This window comes from Sciurus carolinensis, chromosome 2 (assembly GCF_902686445.1).
Source record: "Sciurus carolinensis chromosome 2, mSciCar1.2, whole genome shotgun sequence".
Lineage (NCBI taxonomy): Eukaryota > Metazoa > Chordata > Mammalia > Rodentia > Sciuridae > Sciurus > Sciurus carolinensis.
Genome location: NC_062214.1, coordinates 72,770,915 through 72,783,220, shown reverse-complemented (window position 1 = coordinate 72,783,220; position 12,306 = coordinate 72,770,915). Strand labels below are relative to the sequence as shown.

Here is a 12,306-nt window from a genome sequence, read left to right as displayed (position 1 = left end):
AAAATAAATCAGAAAAAGTATCCAATTCACAATCACCTCAAAGAAAATAAAATGCTTGGGAATCAATATAACAAGAGATGAAGAAACTCTACAATGAAAACTATAGAACACCAGAGAAACAAATTGAAGAAGACCTTATAAGATGGAAAGACTTCCCCTGTTCTTGGATAGTCAGAATTAATATTGCCAAAATGGCCCTAGAGATTCAATACGATTTCTAACAAAATTCCTATGACATTGTTCATAGTACTAGGAAAAGCAGTTATAAAATTAATTTGGAAAATAAGAGAGTCAGAATAGTCAAGCAATCCTTAGCAAGAAAAGCAAAGCAGGAAGCATGACCATACTGGACCTCAAATTATACTCCAGATCTATGGTAACAAAAAGAGAATGGTACTGGAACCAAAACAGGCATGGAGACCAATGGAACAGAATAGAGACAAATACAGAGATAAAAGCACATAAAAGCATTTATCAGATTAGACAAAGTTATCAAAAACATACGTTGGAGAAAAGATAACCTTTTTAACAAATTGTGTGGGAAAACTGGAAACCCATATGTGGTAGAATGAAATTTAACCCTATCTCTCAGCCTGAACAAAATTCAACTCAAAGTGAATCACCACAACAAATCTCCACATCATGTACAACCAAAAGTCTGGGAACGTAATTAAAATAAGATGTACTCCATGTTTGTATAAATATCAAATATCAAATACTTCCAACATATAATCTACTGTCAGGTATAACTAAAAAGAACAAACAAAAAAGTGAATCGAAGACATAGGAATTAGACCAGAAATCCTGCACCTACTAGAATAAAATGTAGGACCAAATATTCCAACATGTCTACTCAGGAACTGACTTCTTTAGCAACTCTGAAAGCACAAGAAGTAAATAAAAATCAGAAAATGGGATGGCAATCAAATTAAAAAGTTTTTTCACAGCAAATGAAACATGAAGCATGAAGAGTGTATTAGTCAGGGTTCTCTAGAGGAACAGAATCAACAGGACTTTCAATTATAAAAAGGGGATTTATAAGATGGGCCTACATGACCAGAAGTTGGATAGTCCACAATGGCCATCTGCAGCTGGAGAGCTGGAAGAACCAGCAGCTGCACATTCCAAGACACAGAAGCCCCAGAACAAGAAAAATCAACAGCACTACCCTAGTCCAAGACCAAGGCTTCTAGAAACCTGGAAAATCACTGGCAGAGTCCACTTTGGAAGAGTGAAGAAGCAAGAGTCCAATATCCTCAGACAATCGAAGCAGCAATCGAACCTGTTCAAGAAGAGCTGAGCTTGCATCTGCATCTGCTTCCTTGTTCTTCCAGCTTTTATTCCATTCTTTTGGGCAGCACTGCCCATGGTTAGGGAGGGGCTCTACTTCAGTTCACTATCCCACATTCCAATCATTCCCAGATTCACCCTTGCTGACACACCCAGGGGTCTCTTAATCATCTCTTAATCCAATCAAGCATCTCTTAACCCAATCAAGTTGACAATTCACATTAACCATCACAAAGAGTAAGCCAACAGAATGACAGAAAATATTTAACACCTGCTCCTCAGAATATACACAGAACTCATAATATCTAGAATATACACAGAACTCATTTAACACCAAAAAAGCAAATAGTACATCAATAAATAAAAGAGTGCTCACCCTCCTCCCTCGCCCCTCCTGATCCTCCCACCCCACTCGCTCCCTCCTTTCCCAGCAAACGCCGCCCCTCCCGCGCTCTGGCTCAGGCTCTGGCGCCCCCGCAGCCGTCGCCGCTGGAAAGTTCAGGAGCCCTGGAAAGGAGAAAGAATAAGACGACAGGAGGAAGAGAGAGAGAGGGTAGAATGGAAGAATCTCACTTCAATTCTAACCCATACTTTTGGCTTTCTATCCCCACAGTCTCAGGACAGATTGAGAACACAATGTTCATCAATAAGATGAAGGATCAGCTGTTGCCAGAGAAGGGCTGTGGTCTGGCTCCACCTCATTACCCCACCTTGCTGACAGTGCCTGCCTCAGTGTCCCTGCCCTCAGGCATCAGCATGGACACAGAGTCCAGGTCAGACCAGCTGACCCCACACAGCCAGGCATCCGTTACCCAGAATATTACGGTGGTCCCTGTGCCGTCTACAGGACTCATGACTGCTGGTCCTGGTTTGGTAATCACATCTCCTCAGGCTCTCTTGTGACCACAGCCTCATCAGCTCAGACCTTCCCCATTTCGGCTCCTATGATTGTCTCCGCTCTTCCCCCTGGCTCACAAGCCCTGCAGGTGGTCCCTGACCTCTCCAAGAAGGTAGCATCAACCCCAACTGAGGAAGGAGGTGGAGGTGGTGGTGGAGGTGGCAATGTGGCTCCTAAGCTCCCCCAGGGCCACAAGAAGAAGCGAATGCTGGAATCGGGGCTACCTGAGATGAATGACCCTTATGTCTTCTCCCCTGAGGAGGATGATGACCATCAGAAAGACAGCAAAACCTACAGGTGCCGGATGTGCTCACTGACATTCTACTCAAAGTCGGAGATGCAGATCCACTCCAAGTCACACACGGAGACCAAGCCCCACAAGTGCCCACATTGTTCCAAGACCTTCGCCAACAGCTCCTACCTGGCCCAGCACATCCGTATACACTCAGGGGCTAAGCCCTATAGTTGTAACTTCTGTGAGAAATCCTTCCGCCAGCTTTCCCACCTTCAGCAGCACACCCGGATCCACTCCAAGATGCACACGGAGACCATCAAGCCCCACAAGTGCCCGCACTGCTCCAAGACCTTCGCCAACACCTCCTACCTGGCCCAGCACCTCCGTATCCACTCAGGGGCCAAGCCCTACAACTGTTCCTACTGCCAGAAGGCCTTCCGCCAGCTCTCCCACCTCCAGCAGCACACACGAATCCACACCGGTGATAGACCATACAAATGTGCACACCCAGGCTGTGAGAAAGCCTTCACACAACTCTCCAACCTGCAGTCCCACAGACGGCAGCACAATAAAGATAAACCCTTCAAGTGCCACAACTGTCATTGGGCGTACACAGATGCAGCCTCACTAGAGGTGCACCTATCTACGCATACGGTGAAGCACGCCAAGGTGTACACCTGCACTATCTGTAGTCAGGCATATACATTGGAAACACACCTTATGAAACATATGCGCAAACACAACCCTCCTGATCTCCAGCAACAAGTTCAGGCAGCAGCAGCAGCAGCAGCAGTAGCCCAGGCTCAAGCCCAAGCTCAAGCTCAAGCTCAAGCCCAAGCCCAGGCCCAGGCCCAGGCCCAAGCCCAGGCCTCCCAGGCATCACAGCAGCAGCAACAGCAACAACAGCAGCCACAGCCACCACACTTCCAGTCCCCTGGGGCAGCCCCCCAGGGTGGGGGTGGTGGGGACAGCAACCCCAACCCTCCACCCCAGTGTTCCTTTGACCCGACCCCCTATTAGACAGCGGAGCATCATAAGGACATCTGCCTCACTGTCACCACCAGCACCATCCAGGTGGAGCACCTGGCCAGTTCTTAGAGATCCGTGCTGCCACCCATTGGGAATAGGAGAAAGTAGTTCTGGTCTCTTCTTTCTCCAACTCCTCTTGGGGAAAGTCCTCTTCTGTGACAAGCCTTGGCACCATCTGTTTGGGCTCAGGCACAGCTTTCCTTTACAAGATACCATCATTATTTTCAACTCTTCTTCAAAAGGAACATCAGCCCTCCTGATTCACCAAGGATACTGAGCTGATTGGGTCATCCAGCAGTGCCCCCCTCTCACCGCCACTCCCCCCAGCAAAGCTTTTAAATTTGGGGTTGGTGCTCAAGGGAAGGATTTGCTGTGACCTCAAGGAAACTTATCTGGTGTGGGCACTTACCCTCTCCCTCATCCTCAAAGTTCAGGCTGAAAGAAGACTAGAGGCTGGTTCTCCCAGATAACAGAGAAGGGAGCTCCAAATATAACCAGCCTCCTGTCCTATGCTTGCCTGCAAAAGAATAGAGGTGGTTTTTTGTTTGTTTGTTTGTTTGTTTTGCATTACCCCAACCCCTGAGAGCCATTTTCTTCTCCTACATGGTCTCACTTCACTTCCTACCTACTGCTGGTAGAAGATTTAGGTGTGGATTATACCTCCTTTTATTTATAAGGGGGCAAGGGCTGAGATGTGGTCCCCAAGGGGCCAGAGATTCCCCAGGTGGTCAAGGGTAACTTAGAAGTGTGGGTTATGGTTTACCTCAGAACCTTTCCCTCTTCTCTGCCAATGAAGGCCCTGTACTCTTGTCTCCCTGTCTCATCCCCCAAGGAGCTGTGAGAACTTTGTTCTCTATGAAACCCCAGAACAAATGTGTTGCAGAGAAGGGAGTGTTCAGGGTAAACACAAAGGACTGGACTTAGCTCCCTAGGTGCCACGGTCAGATGCTGGACATGGATTTATATATAAATATATATACGTATATATATATATATATATATAAATATATAAATATATATATACTTGCTCATCACGGCCATCTTTGTTGTAACCATTTCTGTGTTTATAAATGCATTATCTCTGAGAATTAAAAAATAAGTAAATAAATAAATAAAAGAACTAAACAGACACTTCTCAAAAGAAGAAAACACAAATGGTGCACAAATACATAAAATCAGGTCAAAATCTCTAGTAATTAGGGAAATACAAATCAAAACACGACTGAGATTTCATCTCATTCCAGTTAGACTAGCAATTATCAATAATACAAGTTAACAATAAATGTTGGTAAGGATGTGGGGAAAAAGTACAGTCATATATTGTTGGTGGGACTGCAAATTAGTATAACCACTCTAGAATGCAGTATGGAGATTCCTGAAAAACCTAGGAACTGAACCACCATACAACCCAGCTATCCTACTTCTCCATATATATCCTGAGAATTTAAAATCAATATACTATAATAATTGAGTAATTGAGCAACATCAATATTTACAGAAATACAATTCACAATAGACAAGCTGTTGAGCCAACCTAAATGCCCTTCCACAGAAGAATGGATGAAGAAAATGTGGTCTATATACACAATGGAGTATTATTCAGCCATAAAGAAGAATGACTTTATGGCATTTGATAGTAAATGGATGGAACTGAAGTAAATCTTGCTAAGTGAAATAAGTTAGTCCCAAAAAGTCAAAAGTAGAATATTTTCTCTGATGTGCAGAAGATAATTCAATATAAGTAGGAGAGGGTAAAAGAAGAGTAGAAGAAAAATCATTGGGGTAGTCAAATGGGAATGAAGGGAATGGAGGAGGGTTGGGATAGAGAAAGACAGTGGAATGAATCTAACCTAACTTTCCTATGTACATATATGGATATGTCATAGTGAATCTCACCATCATGTACATCCAAGAGACACTAATTAAAAAGGAGCAACTATAAGTAAATAGCAGAAAGATCACTGGGAAGGGATAGGGTAAAGGAAGGGAGAGGACTGGGGACTGAACTAAACCAAATTATACTCCATGCTTTTAAAATTATGTCAAAATGAATACTATCACCATGTATAATTTTAAAACCCAATAAAAAAAGAAAGGAAATAAATCTTTCAGAGACATTTGAGACACAGGCACCTTTTTAAAAAAAAGTTGTTACTGGGGAAGAAGAAAGACTTGAGGTTCCTGAACTTCATGGTGGTGTTTTCCTGAAGCAGGTGCATGTGAGTTGGAATGACTGCTAATAAGATGCTTTTCTGTTCTCTCCCTACATGATAATTTATTGGCTTAACTCAACAATAGTTGTTTGTGTAAGGACTTTTTATACTAACATAAAACTCTTTACATTTTTATTTTACATAAATTTAGTTTTACAGAAAGTTTAAGACAGTATGAGAATTTTCTATACCCTTCAACTCATTCTACTGTCAATATCATGCTAATAATGCTAATCTGGGATACCTTACTAGATCTACCACAATTTGTATTATTTATTTATTGCTACTCAAAAGTGGCTTGTAGCTTATTGCCTCCAAACCACACACATTACTCACAGTTAACCCAGGCTCAGGGATCCAGACATAGATGTTGGAGAATTCTGAGGACTCAAGTTAATGCTGGGCTTGGAAAGGATCCACTCTAAGCTTATGTGACTGTTGTCAGGAGTCAGTTCATGCCTGACTGAGGTGATTTCACTAAAGAATAATTTCAAGACATTAAAGAATTAATGACCATCCTTCACTAACTAACGGGGGAAAAATAGAACACTTCCCAAAGTATTCCATTAGGCTAGTTTATCCTGATACCACAATGAGATAAAAACTGTTTGCAAGAGGGGAAAATTACATAATTTGCCCTATATTCTCAAGAAAATACTAGCAAACAAAAAAATAGCAGCAACATATTTAAAAAAAGATTGTACAACATGACTAAGTTGTATTTATCTCAGGAATAAAATTTTGGTTCAACACACAAAAACAATTAATGAAATAGAATACATTAATAGAACAAGGGACAAAACCCGTAAGATCAGCTTTAATGATAGAGAATAAGCATTTTGCAAATTCAAAACACAGTCATAGTTAAAACACTGAAACCTTAGACATAAAAAAAAAAAATTCTGCCAGATGTGGTGGCACATGCCTGTAATCCCAGTGACTCAGGAGGCTTAGGCAGGAGAATCACAAGTTTGAGGCCAGACTCAGCAACTTTGTGAGGCCCTAAGCAACTTAGAAAGACCCTGTCTCAAAATTTAAAAAAAATTTAAAAAGGGTTTGGGGTGTGACTCTGTTATTGAGTGCTGCTGGGTTCAATCCCTGGTACCAAAAAAAAAAAAAAAAAAAAAGGCCCAATTACATGTTACCTTCATGAGACTCACCTCACAGGCAGACATACACAGGATGCAAGTTTAAGGAAAGCAAGTAGAAATAGCTATTCTTGCATCCAGCAAAGCAGTCTTCATGCTCAAATTAATCAAAGATACAATGTCACTTCACATTGGTAAAAAGGACCCTTAAACAACAAGCTAGAAGAATAGTAAATATTATACTCTAAATGCTGGTGTACCTAATTTCAAACTGCAAACAGTTTTCAAAATATAGACTTATAATATAATGTACTAATATACAACTACTTTTAAATTTCAACACACCTCTTTCATCAATAGGTCATCAAGACACAAAAATTAAGAATGATCAGACCTAAAAAATACTATAAATTAAATGGGACTAAGACATTTATAGAATATTTCATCCAACCACATCCAAATTCATTTCCTACTTAGCTGTTCATGGAGCATTCTTCAAAATAGATAAAGTATTAGGTAACAAAGAAAGTCGTAGCAAATATAAAACAAGTGATATAATTCCTTGTACTTATCAGATAATAATGTAATGAAACTTGAAATCAAAAACAAGAAACTACATAAATACATGATGTTATGCTTTGGATGTGAGGTGTCCCCCAAAAGCTCATGTCATGAGACAATGCAAGAAAGTTTAGAGGAGAAATGATTGGGTTATGAGAGCCTTACCCGAATCAGTGAATTAAACCCCTAATAGGGATTAACTGAGTGGTAACTGAAGCCAGATAGGATGTAGTTGGAGGAGGTGGGCATTGGGGGCATGCTTTTCAGTATATATTTTGTATCTGGTGAGTGGATCCCTTCCTGCTTTGTGATCATCATGTGAGCTGCTTCCCTCCACCACACTCTTCTACCATGATGTTCTGGCTCACCTGGAGCCCTGGGTAATGGAGCTGGTTGTCTATGAACTGAGACCTCTGGACCTATGAGCCCCAAAATAAACTATTCCTTGCCTAAACTTCTGGTCAGGTTCTGGTCAGGTCTGGTGCTGAGAAGGGGGGTTGTTCCTGTGACTAACCTGATCATGTGGTTCATAAACTTTTAGAACTTTTTGGAACTGGTTCGAGGAATTTTGAGTTGTTTAGCAATATAGGGTGGAAATGCTTTAGACTGTTGTAAGTAGAACCGAACGGCCAATTCTGGCAGGAGCTCAGAAGACCAGAATGCCAATAGTCTGTAGACAGGGAAGACAGGACTGAAGAGGGATTAGAGGAAAAGGAGAACACTACTGGTAATTGGATTAGAGTTCATTTGTATTGTCTCTAGTTGAGAAGTTGTCTGCATTTTTCCCGTGTTCTAAGACTTTCTGTGAGGATGATTTTTAAAAGTGAAGAACTTAATAATCTGGCAGAAGAAATTTCTAGGCAGCATAGGATTCAGGTGGTAGCAAGGGTATCGCTGGCAGCTTTTAGTCAACTTTATTGTGATATTCAGGAGCAGAATGCAGTGCAGAAATATTTGAAAAACTTGGATGTGAAAGGCAGTAGTAAGACATTACTACCACTAAAGAAATGCTAGACTTTGCCCAGAGATTATAAGAAAGATGGCTTGAGGGCATCTTGGGAATTGGGAAGATCACATCCATCTCAGACTCAAGGAAGTAAAAGTAAAAGTTATTTTGAGAAGAGACAAGTGGGGTACCCTTCTTGCACAAGGGGGCCTAGGAAGTTTTTTTCAACATGCTCAGACATTCAGGAATTTTTGGCTACTGTTTAAGATGGTGGAAGACCTTGGTATCAACCACATGGTACTGGTTCTGCAGGAATGCAGGTTGCTGGAGTTAGGGGTCACTGAGACTTCTACCAAGATTTCAAAGGAAGGCTTAGGAGGCCAGGCAAAGTGCAGCAGGGTCAGAGTCCCTGCAGGCACACCCTGAGAGAGCAAAGCATGGAGATGTGAGGAGGAAACCAAAGCTGCAGTGGAGACCCTAAAGATTAAGAAATGCCAGTACCATGGCACATCCACTGAGGAAGGACATAAGAATTGAGCTGAGACATGCCACAGAAAGGCCACTTGTGCTGCAACCAACAAGGCCACAGAGGTAGAGGTACACAAGCCCTTTGGAAAGAATATCACCATGTCATGTACCCCAGATGCTGGACATGGAACTACCTGACTTGTTTGTCCAGCTGGATTTTAGTCTTGCTTTGGTTCCATCCCTTATTTCATGCCCCTATTTTTGTGAATGGAAATGTTTATTCTGTACCTTTACATGTTGGAAATCTTGTAAACTGCTTTAGATTTTTATGGAAGCCCACTATGTGAGTTTGCCTTGAGCCTCAGAGAAGACTTTGGACTTGGATTTTTAGGGAGTCTTGAAACTGTTGGGACTATGGAGAGACTTTTGGAAATGGACTAAATGTATTTTGCATTGTGAGATGGCCATGAGCTTTTGGGGGCCAGGGGTGGAATACTGGGGTTTAGATATAATGTGTCCCCCAAAAGCTCATATGTGAAACAATGCAAGAAGGTTTAAAGGGAAATTATTGGATTATGAGAGCCTTAACTAAATCAGTGAGTTAATTCCCTAATATGGATTAACTGAGTGGTAATTGAAGGCAGGTAGGGTGTGGCTGGAAGAGGTGAGTCTCTGGGGGCATGTCTTTGGGTATATATTTTTATCTGGCCATTAGAGTCTCTCTCTGCTTTCTGATCTCATGTGAACTGTTTCCTTCCACCACACTCTTTTGCCGTGATGTTCTGACTCAATTGGTGACCTGGGAAATCAAGCTGGCTGTCTATGGAGTAAGATCCCTGAAATCGTTAACCCCCAAATAAACATTTCCTCCTCTAAAGTTGTTCTTGTCAGGCGTTTAGTCATGGCAGCAAAAAATGCTGACTAAAACATTAATCAATATTATTAATCAATAAACTTTTGAATGACGAATGGCCTATCAAAAACAAATCTACAGGAAAAACTAAAAATTCCTAGAATCAAATAAGAACAGAGACACAACATACCAAAATCTCTGGGACGCCATGAAAACAGTTCTAAGAGAAGAGTTACAGCAATGAGTGTTTATTTGGAAAAATCCCAAATAATAAAACTAATGATGCTTCTCAGTGTCTTAGAAAAATAAGAACAAATTCCAAAACCAGAAGAAGGAAGGAAATAATTGAGATCAGAGCAAAAATGAATGAAATAAAGAATAAAAAACCAATATAAAGTATCAATGTAACAAAGACTTGATTGTTTGAAAAGAAAAACAAGATTGATGAACCCTTAGTTAAACTAAACAAAAGAAAAAGGAACACCCAAATCCATAAAATTAGAGATTTTAAAAAAAGACATCATCACAGGCATCTCTGGAATCAAGAGAATCATTTATAAACTATTTGAAAATTAATATTATAATAAACTGGAAATTGAGAAGAAATGGAAAAATTTCTAGATACATACAACCTACCAAAATTGAACAAAGATAAACAGTATCTAAATAGGCCAAAAGCAAGCAATGAGATTGAAACACTATTAATAATCCTTCCAAGAGAAGCCCAGGACCTAATGAATTCTCACATGAATTCTTCCAGACATATAAAGACAAACAAAAATTATCCTCACATTATTCCATGTAATAGAATAATTTGCTCTGAAATCATTCAATGAAACTTTAATATCAATACCTTAATATCATCTTAATATCAATTACCTTAATATCAATAACAAGTAAAGACACATCAAGGAACTAACACTACAAACCAATATTCCTGATGAACATAGATGCAAAAGAAGTTTTTAAAAAACATTTTAATTTTGAAACAATTTTATATTCGTAGAAAGCTCCAAAGCCACATGAATCTGAAAAAATGCAGAATGAGTACTTAACCTATTCATTCAAAGTACGGATGTTTTCCTATACACTTCAGTTACCTGTTATGTAAACATCTTACATATCCTTAATATGCTTATGAAAACAGAAACTCAAAGTGATATAAAACTATTAACTGGACTACAAAATTTCCTAATATTTTCTCTAGGTTTTCTGATCCAGCATCCAATCCAGAACATCTAATCACATTTGCTGTCAGGTGTACTTCATGTTTATTTCTGCAAAATCTATTTCCACAAAATTGTGTTGCTCAAGACATATACACAGAAACTTACAATTTTTCTATATCAGCAATCAAGATGTAGATTATGACTAATGCTGAGATTTCAAGCAACAATTAAGTGGGGGTATGATCCTCTTCCAAGCTCATGTGAGTCTTGTAAGTATTAAATTTTCTGCCCAGGACAGGATGGCCTCACTGTGAACTATCCCAAAATCTTAAAGAATTATACAACAACAAAACAGAAAATATCCCATAACAATTGTAGGTAAGACAGCACTTTGTGTAAACTGGTCAGTTTACACAGATAACACAATTTAAAAATACATTCCTCTTAACAAAAAGAGGAAATTGTCCAGCAAAGTGTCTTACAAATTTTAGAAGCAAAATATTCACAGGAATACAGGAAAATCAGCAAAAATGATTATATACTCTAACAAATGGTATTTATCTCAATAAAACAAGTTTCCTTAAATATAAAAAAACAATTAGTGTAATGTGCTATATTAGTAAAATAAAACACAAAAGCCACATGAATCTGAAAAAAATGCAGAATGAGTACTTAGCCTATTCATTCAAAACCTATTCAAGCAAGGTGTGAGGGCAGAAACCTGTAATTCCAGCAGGAGGTTGAGGCAGGAGGACCACAATTTTGAGGCCAGTCTCTCAGCAATTCAGCAAAAACTGAATTTTTAAACGAAAGGCTAAAAGTACAATGTACCTCAGTGGTAAAGTGTCCCTAGGTTTAATCCCCAGAACAAACAAAATCATGATAAAATCTTGCAACAAATTAGTCATAAAATATATCTACCAAATAGGGGATCCACAGAAAATTGAGTTTTTCTGAAGGCTCAGAAAAAGTCTAGCAAGACCCTGCCTTTTGTGTCCCCAAGTTTAGACATAAACAAGGATGTCCACTCTTACCAATTCTACGCAAAATTTCCTAGCAATTAGGCTAGGAAGAAAACTAGGAAATTCAGATTGGAAACAATGTCAAAGTCTCTGTTTATAATTACATAATCTTACATATGGAAACAACTAGTTATTCTAATTTAATGGATTAGACATTGAATCAAAGATCATTAAGGTTGCAGTGTACAAGTGCAATCTAGAAAGATCAATATAATTTCTATATACTATCAATTAATATCTATAATGAAACTCAGAATTCCACTTAAAACATCAAAATATTTATGAGTAAATTTAACAAGTATAAGATGTGTACAATAAAAACTAGACTTATTAAATGAAATCAGTGAAATCTTAAACAAATAGAAAATATATGATACTAATTGATTAGAAAGCTTACTATTGATAATACTTTTCAAATTAATGTATAGACTAGATTATAATCCATATTACATTCCTTGCTGACATTTACTTGCCCAAGGTGATTCTAAAATTCATGCATATCTGCAATATATCCATAAGCCAAAATAATCTTGA

General features: G+C 39.4%; 1 protein-coding gene and 1 long non-coding RNA gene across 2 annotated transcripts in view; one reads left to right on the top strand and one right to left on the bottom strand.

Annotated features, from left to right (window-relative positions):
• LOC124977881 (uncharacterized) overlaps positions 1 to 12,306 on the bottom strand; it is a 120,103-nt gene that overhangs the window by 50,140 nt on the left and 57,657 nt on the right. The window lies entirely within an intron of this gene.
• LOC124977879 (zinc finger protein 384-like) lies at positions 1,716 to 3,631 on the top strand. The gene is given in 2 exon segments (XM_047541791.1): positions 1,716 to 2,176; positions 2,179 to 3,631. Coding segments are annotated over 2 exon segments (1,671 nt in total). The 5' UTR covers positions 1,716 to 1,848; the 3' UTR covers positions 3,522 to 3,631.